Source organism: Carica papaya, chromosome 1 (genome assembly GCF_054855325.1).
Source record: "Carica papaya isolate Zhongbai chromosome 1, ASM5485532v1, whole genome shotgun sequence".
Classification (NCBI taxonomy): domain Eukaryota; kingdom Viridiplantae; phylum Streptophyta; class Magnoliopsida; order Brassicales; family Caricaceae; genus Carica; species Carica papaya.
Window position 1 is genome coordinate 30,648,159 of NC_142309.1, and position 17,966 is coordinate 30,666,124.

The 17,966-nt window shown below is 37.0% G+C and overlaps 2 protein-coding genes across 8 annotated transcripts; one reads left to right on the forward strand and one right to left on the reverse strand.

Annotated features, from left to right (window-relative positions):
* Positions 1 to 964: 964 nt before the first annotated feature.
* On the reverse strand, positions 965 to 11,373 carry LOC110818256 (ARID/BRIGHT DNA-binding domain-containing protein). 3 transcript variants are annotated; one of them, XM_022047050.2, is made up of 15 exons: positions 11,219 to 11,324; positions 11,053 to 11,113; positions 10,024 to 10,462; positions 9,785 to 9,918; positions 9,651 to 9,690; positions 8,202 to 8,254; positions 7,838 to 7,883; positions 5,163 to 5,255; positions 3,546 to 3,668; positions 3,388 to 3,439; positions 3,239 to 3,311; positions 2,128 to 2,194; positions 1,950 to 2,000; positions 1,574 to 1,666; positions 965 to 1,309 (listed from the first exon to the last, which is right to left on the reverse strand). In XM_022047050.2, exons 1-15 carry the CDS (start codon positions 11,223 to 11,225, stop codon positions 1,205 to 1,207), a joined length of 1,437 nt encoding a protein of 478 aa, XP_021902742.2. In that variant the 5' UTR covers positions 11,226 to 11,324; the 3' UTR covers positions 965 to 1,204. The 3 variants fall into 3 exon arrangements, with proteins under 3 accessions (XP_021902742.2, XP_021902743.2, XP_021902744.2); XM_022047051.2 differs by lacking the exon at positions 11,053 to 11,113 and having other exon boundaries at positions 11,219 to 11,373; XM_022047052.2 differs by lacking the exons at positions 11,053 to 11,113; positions 11,219 to 11,324 and adding an exon at positions 10,620 to 10,751.
* A 1,015-nt stretch (positions 11,374 to 12,388) lies between these two features.
* On the forward strand, positions 12,389 to 17,609 carry LOC110821566 (P-loop containing nucleoside triphosphate hydrolases superfamily protein). Of its 5 annotated transcripts, XM_088210536.1 has the most exons (5): positions 12,389 to 12,583; positions 12,682 to 16,320; positions 16,444 to 16,939; positions 17,055 to 17,186; positions 17,268 to 17,609. In XM_088210536.1, exon 2 carries the CDS (start codon positions 12,839 to 12,841, stop codon positions 16,316 to 16,318), a length of 3,480 nt encoding a protein of 1,159 aa, XP_088066662.1. In that variant the 5' UTR covers positions 12,389 to 12,583; positions 12,682 to 12,838; the 3' UTR covers positions 16,319 to 16,320; positions 16,444 to 16,939; positions 17,055 to 17,186; positions 17,268 to 17,609. The 5 variants fall into 5 exon arrangements, with proteins under 5 accessions (XP_088066662.1, XP_088066661.1, XP_088066665.1 ...); XM_088210535.1 differs by having other exon boundaries at positions 12,682 to 16,939; XM_088210539.1 differs by having other exon boundaries at positions 12,682 to 16,939; positions 17,275 to 17,609.
* Positions 17,610 to 17,966: the final 357 nt, after the last annotated feature.

Genomic DNA, 17,966 nt, shown 5'->3' on the forward strand with positions numbered 1-17,966 from the left:
TAACGAAGCTTGTAGACGCAGAAGGAGCTGCCAATCATCGTTGTTATAGTTTCTTTTTAGAAACCAAAGGCTGCAAAATGCTTTATTTAAGCTCCCATCACTGCACTTTACAGTCCGTGTTGGGTTTTTGTTTGTCACTTGTTTTGTTGGTTTCTTTATTTGTTTTTCAGACTGAGGGATTTGTAAGACGACCAGAGAAGGAACAGGGTATATGTTTCAATATCACATGATCAACAGATTAGCCATTAACATACACATCATTTGGATATTGAGCCCACAGAAAACTATAGCTACTGCTTGGAATTTTTTGACATTTAGTGTAAAACGAGACCAGCGAAGAATTTCATTCAATGGAGTTTTTCCCAATTTTGTTTTATTTGTTTGAAATGGAAATATAAGGGCAGGGATAAATTAATGCATGACAGCGACCTTGCATGGACATATCTGAAATATCCAGCTCTCCAGCACCAACAGGGCAAATCAATCATCTAAATTTCTTACATATAAGTTTTTTAATGATAACGGGCTTATCTTCAGTGCCCAACCAAACAAAATGTACTACTAGTTGGGCTACTGTCATCAGATCCACCTCCCTAGTCACAAAGACCGACTCTTCGATTTTATCATATTTAAACACCATTATTGTCAAAAGGTGGACACAAAGATGAAGTGGAACGCTTGTGCCCAACAGTGTGCCCAATGGCGTATGTATTTAGCGAGCATCACATGCAACACACAATTCATTAATCATCATCTCCCCATTTAGGTTATGGACGCGAACATCTAAACCTATGTAAAACCCAACCCAGTAAGAGAGCCTTATCTCCCTGGCTACCCAAAAGTTTGCTACAACCACAACTCAATAACACCCCCTAAACCAGAGAAAGGATAAGACTCCGTTCTTAAAATCAAGTTTAAATCATCGGGCATCCATAATTTATGGATTCCAAAACTCTTTCTGAGGTGCAATGGAAATTATCTGCCTTGATATGGTTAGTCATTTGAATTCATTTAACAATCGCAAAAAAGATGAATGCTAGTTGGGGGCAAATGACTGATCAAAAGGACTGTGTTTAGTTCCAAAGGGCCTACATTTTTTCAAAGAAATTCCTACAGACCTACATGCCTTGATCTTTCCTAAGAATTTTAATTGATCCCTATACAGGAAAATTGATTGACCTGACTCATGACGCTAAGGAAAAGTTCAGAGCGATCCTTGCTCAAAGGGAACTCGTACATATAGTCGGCCATGCAGGCTAACAACAGCAGATGTCTGAAGCGGATCAATTCTTGCAGGTAAGTTGACAACCTGAAAAGCACAGCTCTAGTAAGGCAATACAGAAGTTTTATTTTTTCCAAATTTCTAGCTTTTGTAAATAGCTTGAATACTTTATGCTACCAATAGCTAAATTGTAATGGTATCACGAACATAGGATAGTGTTAAGTAGTGTGAGAACGAATAGGTTTGCTTTTAGGTTCCATTAACAGTAGCTAGATATCTTCATACCCATAATCCTCAGGTAAAGTAGAATGAGGGTCTCATTCAATTGTGTTAACAAATTGGAGAAAATACCTTCTTAAAGGGTGTAATGCCCCAAGGATTGTCAATCTGCTCTGGTTGACCTGTTATAACCAATCGTCCAGCTGGGTCAGATTGAACTCGCACCTGAAATGGAGTAGCGGAAGAAAAGGTTAGCACAATAAGCTAAGCAGCAATACTGAAATAAAACACAACTGCCATCCAAAATACCCATTAGGGCATAAAATTCATTTTCAACTCTGTACACACCATAAGATGAGTGAATAATACCACCCACCACTTAAACTAAAAGATAATCTTTTTTGAGAAGTATCTCTCTTTCTCTCCAGAATAGTAAGCTAATCATCTTGGAAAGAAGAATGATTTAACATGCCTGTATATATATCCTAATGAACGTTGATTGACTTACCTCTTCACGCAGAAGCCCAGGGACCAATGCATACACCTCGAAACAATCTTTCTGTACATTCAGGAATGTGCAGCTGATTAGAACTTGACATTGTAACAATGAGCAATTTCTCCAGAGGTGTGCCAAGGTGGGAGAATTGATTGTGAGGACAACGAGGAAAAAATAAACACACACTTACACTTTCACGCACGTTTATCTTCACCCAGTCAGCAGGGGGGCCAACATCAACAATTTCTGTGATCACCCTATCGAGCAAAAACCATGAAACTCTTGTTTTGATTTTTTTTTAAGAAAGAAGAAAACAATCTAGAACATAGGGCTATATTCGGGATATGAAAATACTTCTTAGTTCTCATTTTTCTACACAGATTTTACACGTGTTTTTCTCTGTGAGTATGCATGTACATATGTTCAGTTATATGCATATAACACATTTATATGTACTATGTATGTGAGCATGAATACAATTCCAGCATATATATGTACATATGTGTGCACATGCTTTTATAGATACGTAAGCAAGCACAAATATGCATGTATATATACATATATGTAAATCTCATACTAAGTTCAGAGAAAAACAACTTTCTAGAAAAAAAAACTTTAAACAGTTTTTTGGTTATCTTCAAAGTCATGCCATATTGTTATTTCATTTTTAATAACTATTTTCATTTTCAACTAATGTACATATTTCTTCACCAAAATATACAAAATAAGAACTTGAAAAAATATTTTCATATATCAACTGCAGTCTAGTTTTCTCCAGCATTTATCAAATTTGCTCCTTCATTCTTGTCGGTTCTTTTGCCTTTCCTTCTCCCCGTCTACCAATGAAGGTCATGTTGGTTGACATCTGCATATAAAATACTAACATTCCTTGCAGGATAATGGATCAGAAGAATCAGCTGGGTGAAAAGCATCAGTATTTTTCTTCCTTTCTTTATTACTATTATTGTTTTTGCTAATAAAATATCTTTTTGCTTTTTTTATGAATACTAGGTGTTTGGACGGCAGTTGAACTCTCCCCACAAAATATTTTCCTTCTGAAGGTTGAACTTGCCCTCTCAAGGTTTTTCTCCAACAAGCATGCAAAGATATAAACATGTCCAGGAAACGATGCGATGACTAATGCAAAGGACCACAGTCTTGGCCAACATTCAGGAGAACGTACCACGGAAATAATCACAGCTTTCCCATTGTAAGCATTAGTCATTGTATATGAAGAAGGAAAAGTAGAAAGCAACAAAAGAAAGAGTTAAAGCACAAATAATTGCGACAGAAATCTTAACTGCTTATCTGCTTCGCTATTTCCATGTTTCTCGTGATGCTCGAAGTTCGTAGCTGTCTTCTGTTTTTGTAAGCCTGGCTCAACAAAATGAAGCACAAAATGAGCTGCTGGCATTAATATCTGTTGGCAGGCAGGATCTTAATGACATACCAATGCTTTTGAGATGTTTCTCACGCCTTGATGTTGAATTTAAGCTCCTGTCCTAAACAAGTTAAAATACAAATCATAATTTTATTATTTTAATTATCATGTAAAAATATGCTACATGCACAGAAACCATGATAACAAGGTATGGAGTTTACACAGACCTTAATAATAGGCTCGGTAACCTCACCATATCCAAGAAGACGTTGAGCATGCCAACCCTGCATAGCACGAGCTGCGGCATCTCTTCGTGCCCTACCTGACCCTGAACCTTGGTGGCTGCTTACCTAAAGGGACAACTCATGAATTTAGAGAAAGAGATAGAAGGAGAATATTAAAAAAAAAAAAAAAGCGCTCCGGACAAGAAGTATATCTAAAATATAAGTTTTTGTTTACTAGAAAGCTTTATATCTTTCTATAGGTATGTCTGTCCCCTTGAGATGATGGGTGTTTGCATACATGCAGCAATATGCACAAAGACTCAGCAAAAAAAATTAGGAAAGGCTGCACATACAAATTCATAATATGCATATTGGATGCCTACTTACTAATAGTGAATTCATATGCCTTCAAGAAAATCAATGAATATAGTTAGTCTCAGAAGAAAAGCAATTGCAACATAATTGCAACGACTGTCATCTCCATTGGACTATCAAAAGAACCAGAAAACTTAAAACATGAAATCGATATCACTAAACAACAGACACAAATCTGCAACAGCAAAAATTTGGTCAAACATATACACCACATAGGAAAGCTTCCTTCCTGTAGTTTTTGCCCTTTTTCAGTTCCATAATAAAATGGTTAGAGACAGCACCCTTTTCAATGAAATAGAAGCAAGAGAGGAAGCGAAATCTACATTCAAAGATAATTTGTTCAGTTTTACAAGAAAAAAACTTTACTGCAGTAGAAGTTTTAGATGTGTTTCAATAAAGGAACCCAAGAATACAAGGTTCTTCACTTTCATAATGGGTACTAGATTCAAGTTTAAAATGAAATAATCAGTGAGATCTTGTTAGCTCCTTGACATTTTCCTTCATGTCAGGGATTATTAATGCATGCAAAGACTCCCAAGATATAAATACTACTAATAGTCAATAATTCTGAATAAGGACCCTTCCATCTGCAGACAATCTCATATTTCAGAAACTTAAAGACAGAAATTCCAAGTTGAGAAATTTGAGCATACTGCATCAGCTCAGGTGAAATGTTATTTCTTCCCTTAATACATCTTGAGAACCAAACACCCAGATAAAACATAAAGGTTTACTTTAACTAACTGCCAACTCCAGAAACAGTGCTTGAGATTCCCAGAACACCTATCAAGAAAGAATTATCTTTTTTCCCCTGGAAATAACTCAATAAAATTTTGCAAAACAATGAAATGCATTCTTCTTTCTACTCATAGGGGGGAAAAAAATTAAGAAATGATTATCTGGTCTTGAGAGTATTTTCCCTCTTTATTCCTCTAGTTCACTGTTCAACATTATTATGGATTTTTAATTTACACCAAAACATATGTTTCCTGTTCATGCTGGAAAAAATCATTACACGAACCTGCTAATTGTAGATGTGACCGCATTTATTTCCATTCTAAATCTAACTCACCATGTCAAGCAACTAATTTTTGCTATGAACTCCAGAATAAACAGAGCACACAAGCCCCAGCCCTATACTTTACCTACATCATATACCATCCAACATGGGGACCAAAACATTAAGCAAATGCCAGTCATAGCCACAGAATTAAAAGACATCTTGAAAAAATAATAAAGCTATACCTCCTTTTCAACAATGGAAGGCTGAGGAAGGGATGAACCAGGAAGATGAAGCTCGCCATTTTGTCTCTTATGCTTTTCATATTCCAAAAGTGCCTGTACTTAAGAAGGTAAGAGAAAAGGAAAAAAGAGACAATTTCTTCTGTACGTGAAAGAATATTTTACCATTAGAGAGGGATAGAGAAATAAAATAGTCGAGGACCAGGTGTCCTCCCAAAATGGAGCAGCAAAAAAGGAGAAAGATCTGGGCAACAAAATCCAATATAAAACAGCCCGCTATTCTCCATGCAAGTAGATAAAGAAATATCCTAATAGAGGCGAAGTTCATTAGCCCAAAGTGGTGCCAAAAAGTTACTCTATCCTAGAGAAATAAGTATGGAAAGAATGATACTTAAAAATCCTTGCTTTTCTGTAGCCACAACACCCATAAACCAGCAAATAATGCTTCCCTCTGCCCTCCCACCAAAACACAATCCAAAGCTATTCCCCAAGTTGATCTATCCAAAAGTCCTTCCAAGCCCATTATCAATTTGATCAACGGAACAAAAGAGCCATACAATTGAAAACTAGCATACCAAGGGCTTCTGTGATCTGTTTTTTGAATCCAAAACCATTTTGGTAAGCCCAAACTTACCCTTAATCACCTTATGCTGCCACAAAGTTAGGTTCCAAAAAAGACATAATTATTTAGCCAAAAAAAAAACAGGTTTTTGCACAAGGTTTGCCCATAACCCTATCCTTCTTTGGACAATACTAAGCAATCTTTAAAGTCTCTCTTGCATCAAGAAAAGAAAATTCCCCGTCACTCTTTTCATATTCTTAGCCACACTCCCAGAAAACTTAAAGAGAGATACTACATAGGAATGCTAGAAAGATGCACTTAAATAAGAGTGACATGCCCACGAAGGGAGAAAAAGCATCTTTCCAACACTCAAGACAGTTAGAAATTTACAAAACACAGGATTCCAAAAAGTGGGATATGAGGATTAACCCCAAGATGGACCACCGATAGATAATAGGCCAAGCTAAGAGATCATACCCTGCTGACTTGCCAATAGCTGTAACAAAATTGTCCTCCATACCAGCAATAACTAAACAATACTAATTAAGGTCAATGAATAAACATGAAACACAATCCAACAGTTGTAGGATAGGTAATGCATTCAAAGACTTACCAGAGCCAGGGGTGAGAAAAAGAATAGTATCATTGACAAACTAGAGATGGGAAATCTCTATCCTCTCATGCCCCATACACAAGCCCCACTGTGCAACTCTCTGAATCCCTAACTTTAGACATCCACAACTAACGTGAAAATAAACAAGAAGAGGATCCTCTGGTCTCAACCTTCCCTACAAACAAAACCAAGATCTAGGCTTCCCATTGACCAAAACTGCAAATGATACTGAAGAAAGGCAACCTAAAATTCATCTCCTCCACTTAAAGCCAAAACCTTTCCTCAACAAAACCTTGTCCCAAAAAACTCCAATAAACACTGTCAAACACCTTCTCAAAATCGAGTATAAAAACAAATCCTTGTTCCTGAATCTCTTAACACCCTTCACAAATTCACTAGCAATAAGGAAGCAATCTAGAATTTGCCTATCCACCATGAAAGCACGTTGATGGCTTGAAAAAATAACATTTAACATGTTAATCTCAAAGAAAGCACTTGCAACTATCTTATAAACACTAGTGATCAAAATAATAGAGTGTAACCTAAAAATGATAAAAGTAGAATTCACGTTAATAGTAAGTTTACAATTCTTTCTTATTTATAAATTTTTTTTGAAAAAAAAAAATTAATTTTACCATTCAAATGAAACTCCTCAAACACCTTGAGCAAAGTCCCCCTTAGTAATATCCAAACAATTCCATACAAAATCCACAGTTAGATCATCAGACCTGGGAGCCTAATCCAAATCAAAAGTTCTTGTATCTTCTCTTGAAAAGGCCTTTCTAATCAATAGGCTTTCTCCCCATCACTAGAGTGCTCATTAAGACCCTCAATAAGCAGGCAAGCGTCAAACTCATCCACATAAAGACTCTTAAAAAAATCATTGATCTCACACCCGATAACCTCTGATCTCTCTCAAGTCTCAAGTTTTCCATCCTCAAGCTCCAACTCCTTGATACAATTTTCCTCTTCCTAACATTAACCGCCCAAGAGAGAAGACCAGAATTTGCAAATCCACTAGCTTGACCCATTAAATTTTTAATCCTGCCTCCAACTAATTTGTTATTTTTCAAGGAAGGCAATTTCAGTATTTCATCCTCATTAGGAACAGTAAAGGAAGCAATTATGTCAAGAAGAGATAAATAATCAAGAATCTCATTTTCCTTTACTCTCGCATCATCAGAAACCCCCTTATTCCAGTCTTTCAGCTAATCCTCAATGAATTGAAGTTTCTGCATGAACTTGAATCTTTCCTACCCAACAACCAGCCTTTCTTCCACCACTCCCTAATGTCCTCAAGAAGTGAGAGCAAACTTATAATGAATGATAAAAAGAGAATAACAGAAGAGAAAGAGTGTAGGTTTAGCCACCTATGCTCGAAGAAAATAGCTAAGATCACCATAATCATCATCCTCATCTATCTTACAAAGTCAAGGATGACCAAGAGAAGAAATTAATCAATTTTTACCCTTCTTTTCCACAATTATGGTCAAGAAATATTACCTTCTCATAGAAAATGCGAAATGTCCAGGAGACAGTAGTGCATGTCCTGTGATACAGAGAAAGAAACGAAAAGAGTTCAACCAACAGAATATGCATTGAAGAGCATATTGCATTCAGCTAACACTCGGGATGACTTTTAGTGACTATTATAGCTTAAAACAGAAGGATGTTAAAATAAAAGGGGGAAAAAAGAATTATTTGATTGCTTAAAATTACAACCCCGCTTCCCTCCCACACCTTAGGCCACCAGGAAGGAAAAGGAGAAGAAAAAAATGAGAGACAGAATAAAGTAAAATATAAACAGCAAAGATCACAAGCCTAAGACATAAAATCGATTCAATTCCCAATGAATGATCATCCATACTTTGGAGGATGGAAAGACTCTCCAACTTGCCGCCACAACTTGGATGAAGTCACCTGCAGATATACAAATAGCAAATCATACTTTTGAGAACAGCAGATTTGCAGATACAACTAAGCTTCCAGTTCAAATTTGAAATCAGGTTTAGAATATGTAAAAATAGGAACACATTTAATTAACTTTAAATGGTATTGCACCTGGCCTTTATAGTATTTGATTTGGGAAAATATGAGCACATTTTCTTCAAACTGTAAATGAATAAATAGAAAACAAAGTGCATTGCCTGGAACTGGTGACTGCTCAAGTTTGAGAAGGACCCTTTTAGCCTAGTTAATAATTCTGAATACAAAGGATAATTCTGGAATTGGTGACTACTCAAGTTTAAGAAGGACCCTTTTAAGGATCATTTTTCACCTTCTTTGCTTCCTGGTAGGATAACATTCTTGGTGTCTCTGTAGGGTAAGGTGCATATTAGTATGTTTGTTTGCCTATTTTACACAGATATTTGGCAGTTCTTCTCTACTGAGTCCACTTTACTGACCTGTCTTTCTCCTTTTGGGAAGAAAACCAGTCCTCTATTGTAGTTTTACTTTTCTCTAAAGAAATACTTCTTTTTCTATAAAAAAAAAATTGATTGAAAAGGTCCTACATTTACTAAACATTAAAAGCTTCTTTCTTTTGTGAGTAATTTACTCTCAGTAGAAGGTAATTTTTCATTCCAATTACTGATCAGAAAGCACTAATCTTAATTTTTAATTACTTATCATTTCCTCCACATAATCATATTAAGAGATAGTCTGATGTTACAATCTGAAGGAGCTAAATTTAGTAAAAAGACAATGGCCTAGGTGCAACTTATTTAAACACGTTCCATGGAGACGAAATCAGGTCAGGCTTATCTTAGCCAATCAATGTAATATCAGAACCAATTCAAATTATTCATGCCCAGTGATACATTTCTGGCCAGACCAGATTCCAGAACCAATGACACCCCTCAAGCCATAATCCTGATTTCAGATGAAATGATGCACCAGCAAGTGGAACCACCTTTCCAGGCCTTTTAAATGCATATATAGCCCCAGCTCCACAATGATTTCTTATGCATAGCCTCAACTAGAACTGGCACTCATTCCCCGCATAAAATTTTTTTAAAAAAAGATACTATCACAATCCAGTTAGAGTATTCCATTAAGTTAGTTCCTTGCCCCCAAACTGCTATCACCTATCTATAGGGTGTAACCTAATTTACTAATACAAGAAACAAATGCATCCAATCCGCTAAACCTCTTTTGAGAAAATAATATCATCAAATCATGATGCCATGGATAAAGTCTGGATCATATTTTATCGTTTTCTTGTTAATGTTATACACAGATTGGTCTCTAGCAATAATAAAAAACTGTTAAAAATTGTAATGGACATGAAGATTAGTAGAAGGATATGCATACATACCACATCATAGCCACCCAATGAAATGACAGCTCTCCATAACCTACATCCGACAGTAGAACATGCAGAAATCAGGACACAGTAAAAATCACAAACACAGAATTCCAAACTTAAAGCAATAGTCTTTGGTGCTTTACTTAAGGCAATTTAGTGGCTCCCCATAGAACTTAGGAGCTTTAAATTCCAGTGCATTCTCCTTATAGAAGTTTTCCAGCTCCCTCATGAATGCTAGTCGTTCCTCTGGTGTCCCCGCTTCATCAGCCTCTCCCATCTGTAACTCAAACAAGAAATAAGTGGTCAAATAGAACCCTTGATTAACTGTACAGGTCTCATTTCCATTCATTATATGCTATTTGTGCAAGTTTTACTTAAATACCTCAGAATCACTCAACAGCCAATTATTGGACTTTCCTACACTTCCGCCTCCAAGTTTAGGAGTCAAAGCCAACGGCTCCTCTTTAGGACTAGTAGTTGAAGCGTCCCCTTTCGAAATAGGATTTGAAGGTTCCTCTTTAGGAATGGAAATGGCAGTTTCTGGCTCATTTTCAGTAAGGGTAACATCACCATTCCTGTTATCTGCCTGTGGCTCCTCAGGTCCAGCAGCAATGGTGTTTGCATCAGCAGGGACTTTATCAACAGATGCATCAGGCAAATCTTGACTGTCGGTTATATGTACATCACTAGGCAACGTAAGGGTCTTATCATTTGGCAGAGCAGAAGACTCTTGCTCTTGAATGCTAGCATCGACAAGTTCTATTTCTGAACCATCAGGCAGCTCTGGCCCGGGCATTTTAGTATCCCCCATCTTGTTTGTACTGATTGCACAGTGAAAATGTAATATAATAGTTAGCATCATTCTAAAACGGATATGGTAGGTTCAGAACAGTATAGGTGGTTGTCCATAATAAGTCGTAAAGAGAAAAATAAACACAGGAATTAGGATTCGTAGTAATATATGTGGACTGCCACAACCTAGCAAAAGCAAAGCGAGGGGAAAACTTGGCTGAGCTGCTTTTGCAATTAGTTTATACCCCTATCCGAATGATAGTTCTTCCCAGAAATCACAGAGTGCTGGGGAAAATCAAACCCTAACCTTTCCTCCACCTATTTTTGAAACAAGGACGAAAAAAAAAAAGATAACTGAGAAAACACGGAAGGTATACTGGTTTTTCAGCGACCGCCTTAGTTTCCATTTCAGAAAGAACAAAACTGAGGTCTTAGTTTCCAATTTTCCTGCTTAAAATGAACCCGAGAGAGAGAAAAAAAATCCAGGGGGGAAAAAGGAACCAACAAAAAAACAGGTACAAAATCCATGAACCGCATACATAGTTAAAGAGCCTCAAGTACAAGAAAATGTAGGGAAAAAAAAAAGTTTCAGAAAAGGGAAAATGTGCAAGAAGCTTGCCTGGGGCGGAGACACAACGAGCAGAAGTTTCGAACGAAAGTAAAGGCCAAACGGCGTCGCACTAGGAATTAGGGTTGGGAAATGACAATGAGAGCAACGGAAGCGGTGGGAAAATAGAAATGAGATAGAGAGGAATTAATAAGCAGAAAACATAGAAAGGAGATACCTTTCATGGCAGGTACAGGTGGAATACCATGGAGAGGCAGGGCCACTGCTGGCTCTGCAGATTGGAGGGAGGAGTGTTCTTTTTCTTTTTCTTTTTATTTGTTTGTTTGTTTTTTTTTGTTGGGAAGCTATTTTAGATATTTAGAGATAAATTAAAAATATGAGAAATAAAAAGTATTTATTATTTTTAAGATAAATAAAGAGAAGTAACAAATACCCAAATTAAAAAGAGAGCAAAACCCAGGGAGGTTATGCTGCACGCAGAGTGGAATAAACGACTATTAAAACTTACTGAACTTATTTTTTAACTCATTAATTTTATTTTAATTAAAACGATGTTGTTTTATCCGAATACAAATTAATTCTGAAGATTATTGTATGATTTAAAAAAATAAAATATTGGTTAAAAGGTTGATTGTAATGAAAAATAACTATTTAAGAAGTTAACTGAAAGTATAACTCCTCTTGTTTCTCAGTCAAATAAATAACTATTATTTATAAAATAAAACTGTAATTAGTATTATAGCACGAAACAATCTTTTTTTTTTTTAAAAATAAATAAATTATATATTATCTTTCTATCACTCATCAAATATTTCATAGAAATAGAATCATTATATAAATATTTCATATTATTAATTACTTTATTTAAAACATTATGATAAAATTGCTATTTAGTCTCTCAAGTATTCATTAGATATAATTAGGTTTTAATTTTTTTTTGTTATAATTTTACCTTAAACTTGTAAATTTATTTTAATTTATAATATTTTTTAAATAGTAAAAACTTCAACAAAAATTATTTATATTCTATCATAGTTTATTTTTAATAAAATTTGAAATTATAATAATTAAATACTAACATTATGTAAAAACTTAAAAAATATTACAAGACTTAAAAAATTAAGTAATTTATTTTATTTAAATAATACAGATGATAACGATATAAATTAATAAATAAAAAAAACTTATAATGATAATAATTTATTTTTATTTTTTATTTCTGAAGAACAGTATTATTTTTATAAAAAAATTTATATATATATATAAACTTTATTATTTTTATAAAAAAAATTTATTAAAAATATTATAATTTAAAAATAATTGCATAATTTACATATTAAATATATTATAACAAAAAAATTATAACTACACTATTCTTGTCAGTGGTCCTTTTTCTTATTTCTGGTGATCTAATACTCGATATTGCAATAGACTCCCGTCCTTTTCAACGATGGTAAAGGTTTTAAAGCCAATCAAACGGCTCAAGAAACTGAAAGGGATTAACCGAAGTTAGGGTTTCGTCAAGAGGCTTCCTCGGATTTCATATTCAGCGGTTATTTTCCCTGCAATTCTTCCGTTTGAGGTATTTGCTCATTCTATTTGGTTTTCTGGTGCAATATTTTCTTCTTCAGTCTCATTTACTTTTACTTTCCGGCTCCTGATTGGTTAAATTATTACTAGATCGCTTAAGATTTTAGGGGAATCGAGAACAGAGAGAGTTTTGCATTATTTTTCGTGAAGAAATTTGGGGCGGGAGAAACTGAATCAAACTTTGCCTGCAAGTTGCTAATTCGATACTTTATTAGTTCGCGTATCTGTTGATTTACTGCCGCAACAAATGGAAGATTTGAAGCCTAAACATCGTAAGGAAGAGTCAGATAAGAAGGAGGAGGATTCAAAGAGGAGTCATCGTGATCGTGATAGGGAGCGTGAAAAGGAGAGAAATGGAGAGAGGCATCGGGATAGGGATAAGAGGGATCGTGAAAGTCGGCGCTCTGAGAGAGAGAAGAGTACGGACTCTGATGAGAAGTATGACAGAGAGAAGGATAAGGAGAGGGACAAGTACAGGGACAAGGACAGGAGGGGTCGGGATGATGATAGAGACAGGACAAGGGACAAGAAGAGAGATAGAGATAGGGATAGAGAAGATAGAGATAGAGAAAGGGAGAGAACTAGGGATAAGGAACGGGAGAGAAGGGAACGGGGCAGGGAAGAACGGGAGAGGGAGAGAGAGAGAGAAAGGGAGAGGAGGGAACGAGACAGAGACGACAGAGAAAGAGAGAGGGAGAGGAGGGAGTGTGAAAGAGATAGGGAAAAGGAAAAAGAAAGGGAGAGGAGAACACGTGAAAGGGAGAAGCGACGGGATGTTGATAGTGATGGTGCTGACGATGATGTCAGGGATCGCGACAGGAAGAGGCGTAAAAGAGATGATGATGATTACAAGGAGAGAGAGCGAGATAGAGAACAGAGTGTTAGTAGGTCAAACAGGCACAGGGATGACAGTGAAGAGAGTCCAAGGAGAAAGAATGTCGAGAATGATGCTGATAAGAGGGACAAGAAGACACGAGAAGAGGAATTAGAGGATGAACAGCGGAAGTTAGATGAGGAAATGGAGAAGCGGAGAAGAAGAGTTCAGGAATGGCAAGAGTTAAAGAGAAAGAAGGAAGAATCTGAGAGAGAAAAGCGTGGGGAAGAAAATGCGGATGAACCGAAAGCTGGGAAGGCATGGACCCTTGAAGGAGAATCTGATGATGAAGAAGTACCTCCTGTAGGGAAATCAGAAACAGACTTGGATGTCGATCAAGATGCCAAGGTTAGTAATGGAGAAATTGGAGATTCGATGATGTTGGACTCTGAAAATGCAACAACGATAGCATCTTCTCAGAATGGGAATGATGGAGGCACTGGAGAAGAGGAAATTGATCCACTCGATGCTTTCATGAATTCTATGGTGTTACCTGAAGTTGAGAAGCTGAGCAATTCTGTGGCTCCTCCAATTGTAAATGATAATAATTTGGACTCTAAGAAGAAAGATAAGGGGGGTAATTGGAAAAATGATGAACAGCCAAAGAAAGGTTCAAATAAATCTCTGGGGAGAATAATTCCTGGTGAAGACTCTGATTCGGATTATGGGGACCTTGAGAATGAGGATGATCCTTTACAAGATGAAGATGATGATGAGTTCATGAAAAGGGTGAAGAAGACAAAAGCTGAGAAACTATCCATTGTTGATCACTCAAAAATTGATTACAAACCATTCCGGAAAAATTTTTACATCGAAGTGAAGGAGATCTCGAAGATGACTCCAGAAGAGGTTGCTGCATACAGGAAGCAATTAGAATTAAAGATACAGGGGAAGGAGGTACCAAAACCAGTTAAAACTTGGCACCAAACTGGACTTACTAGTAAAATTTTGGAGACAATAAAGAAGCTCAACTATGAAAAGCCCATGCCAATCCAAGCTCAGGCATTACCAATAATTATGAGTGGTAGAGACTGCATTGGTATTGCAAAAACTGGATCAGGAAAAACCCTTGCTTTTGTGCTGCCAATGTTGAGGCATATCAAGGATCAGCCACCTGTAGTAGCTGGAGACGGCCCGATTGGGCTTATAATGGCGCCTACTAGAGAGCTTGTTCAGCAGATCCATAGTGATGTAAAGAAGTTTGCTAAGGCAATGGGTATCAGATGTGTTCCTGTATACGGAGGCTCTGGTGTTGCTCAGCAAATTAGTGAACTAAAGCGGGGGACCGAGATTGTTGTCTGCACTCCAGGTAGAATGATTGATATACTCTGCACAAGTGGAGGGAAAATTACCAATCTACGTAGGGTCACTTATCTGGTCATGGATGAAGCTGATAGAATGTTTGACATGGGTTTTGAGCCTCAAATAACTCGAATTGTTCAGAATATTCGACCTGATCGGCAAACTGTGCTTTTTTCTGCAACTTTCCCTCGTCAGGTTGAAATTTTGGCTCGCAAGGTATTGAACAAACCTGTTGAAATACAGGTTGGTGGTCGGAGTGTTGTAAACAAGGATATAACCCAGTTAGTCGAAGTAAGGCCTGAAAGTGAAAGATTTTTGAGACTGTTGGAAATTCTTGGTGAATGGTATGAGAAAGGAAAAATTTTGATTTTTGTACACTCACAGGAAAAATGTGATGCTTTATTTAGGGATTTGATCAAGCATGGTTATCCTTGTCTCTCACTTCATGGGGCTAAGGATCAGACAGATCGTGAATCCACCATTTCTGATTTTAAGAGCAATGTCTGCAATCTGATGACTGCAACAAGTGTTGCTGCTAGGGGTTTAGATGTGAAAGAGCTTGAACTGGTGATAAACTTTGATGTCCCTAACCACTATGAAGACTATGTCCATCGTGTTGGGAGGACGGGTCGAGCAGGACGAAAAGGATGTGCCATTACATTTATCTCCGAGGATGATGCAAGATATGCTCCTGATCTTGTCAAAGCCTTGGAACTCTCTGAGCAAGTTGTGCCTGATGATCTGAAAGCTCTTGCTGATAGCTTTATGGCCAAAGTGAATCAGGGATTGGAGCAAGCCCATGGAACTGGCTATGGTGGAAGTGGTTTTAAATTCAATGAGGAGGAAGATGAAGTTAGAAGGGCAGCAAAGAAAGCGCAGGCTAAAGAGTATGGCTTTGAGGAAGACAAATCTGATTCAGAAGATGAAGATGATGGAGTCCGGAAAGCAGGAGGTGATATCTCGCAGCAGACTGCACTTGCTCAAATAGCAGCCATTGCTGCCGCCTCAAAAGTTGGCACACCTTCAACAGCAACTCCTATCACCTCAAATCAGTTGCTTCCAAATGGAGTACCTGTTTCTCTGCCAGGTGTGCTTGGCCTGACATTACCAGGTGCAGCAGCAGTTGTGCCTGGGACTGGGTTACCTATTATTGCTGGTGATGGGGCTGCTCGGGCTGCGGCAATTGCAGCTGCAATCAACTTGCAGCATAACCTTGCAAAGATTCAAGCTGATGCAATGCCTGAACACTATGAAGCAGAGTTGGAGATTAATGATTTTCCCCAGAATGCTAGATGGAAGGTTACGCACAAAGAAACTTTGGGCCCAATATCTGAGTGGACTGGAGCTGCCATTACTACCAGAGGGCAGTTTTTCCCTCCAGGCCGGGTCCCAGGGCCTGGAGAACGCAAGTTATACCTATTCATTGAGGGCCCTACAGAACAATCTGTCAAGAGAGCTAAAACAGAATTAAAACGTGTTCTAGAGGACATTACCAATCAGGCGCTGTCGCTGCCTGGTGGAGCTCAACCTGGCAGATATTCAGTTGTATAAGTGTAAGGATTCTGTTCTGACTTACACTCGAGGCACGTCATTGGTGGACGTGAATTTTTATCTGTGATGTCACATTTATTTAATGATTTTTATGTCTGATATTTTTATTTGAATACTTGATGCAGAAAAGTTCATCCTTCTCTGGTGCTTTATAAAGTCCAAAATCAATTGTGCTCCTGTTGTTACCCATGGGGTTTTGTCCTCATTCTAATGTCACATTCTTTGATGTACTTGTAGGGATAAGGCTTAGTAATCAGTTTCTATGTGCTGACAAAGACTAAGAGTTGGCCTTGATGTTATGGTCTTTTGGAGGCAGTAGTGCTTGCTAAAACAGGAAAATTAGAAAATAGAACTCCTTAGTATGCATTCTTTCTCTGCATGATATGGGAATTGTTGGATGATGCCTAAGGCATAAATTTTTCTTTTGGTGGTTTTCAGGATAGTGTTTAAATGCTATTAAATTTGTGATTTCCACTGCTCTTTCCCCTTTTTAATTTTCTTTTTTCTCTTTTGTTTATCTTTCTTCTATGGCTCGAGGGATGATTTAAGCCTATGTCCGCATGTCCAATATAGACTCTGTCCATTACCTGCTATGGGCGCTGTCAAAGAGACGGCAATCTGGTGCGATGCTTTTGCTTTGAGCAACATATTGGATGGTTCCATAATCATTTTTTATACCTTTGCCATAGTAGTTCCACTTGTGGGATATTATCTCTATTCCATTGTGTTTCTGCAGGTTTGGTTGGAAAGACCTCAGAAGCCTCTTGTTTCTTTGATCTCAGCTTTGTCACTGCTCAGGCATCCTCATGAGTATTAAAATTTGAAAACATCTTCTGCTGGTTTTATGCCATATTGGTTAATTCCACAGGTGATTTTCAATTATATTGACAAAGTTAGGAAGGAAAATTATAGGTGGATAATTACCTGAGTTGTTAGCCCTGGTGTTCAGGAAACAGGTTGGCCTGGTACCCTGCTCATCCTCCCTAAGCTCATGAGAAGGATGGTTGTTAGCGTAAGCATCTACCGCTGAGTCTACTTTCAGTTATATGCATTAACTTGTATTTCCTTAAGTAATCTCTACATTTGGAATTCTTTTTTTTTCCTGGGAGTTGGTGTTGTAAAAATGTGGGATCTTTCCATTGGTCGTCATAGGGAGACGTGTGTGGTGAAGCGTTTCTGTGAAGCTATTCTAGTAGTTATTGTCTTTACTATTGTATTAGCCTGAAGTACAATTTCGGTAGAGTTGCTTCTGGCTGGAGGAATATCAAGTTTGGAGGTGTTGCTGATTCCAGATTTGGTGTGTTCCGCTGAGTGCCTATTTGGTTAGGTACTTGGTTTGTGTTTTCGCTGCTGTTAAATTATAAACACACACCAATTTTTAGTTTTTGATAAAGGTAAACTAAAAATGGAAAATAAATGTTTTGAGATATAACTATATTTATTAGTTGAATAATTGTAAAAATATCATCTTATTATTCATTGTTTATTTTATAACATGATTAATTAAATTTAATTTTTATGTTTTTCATTAATTATTTTTAGGAGAAAAGTTTTAAGTTCAATATTTTTACACAATAACTACTTTGGTATGTTCATTTGCAAAGCTCTGATTGGTCATGCCAAGTGTTGGACTAATCAGACAAGAAAA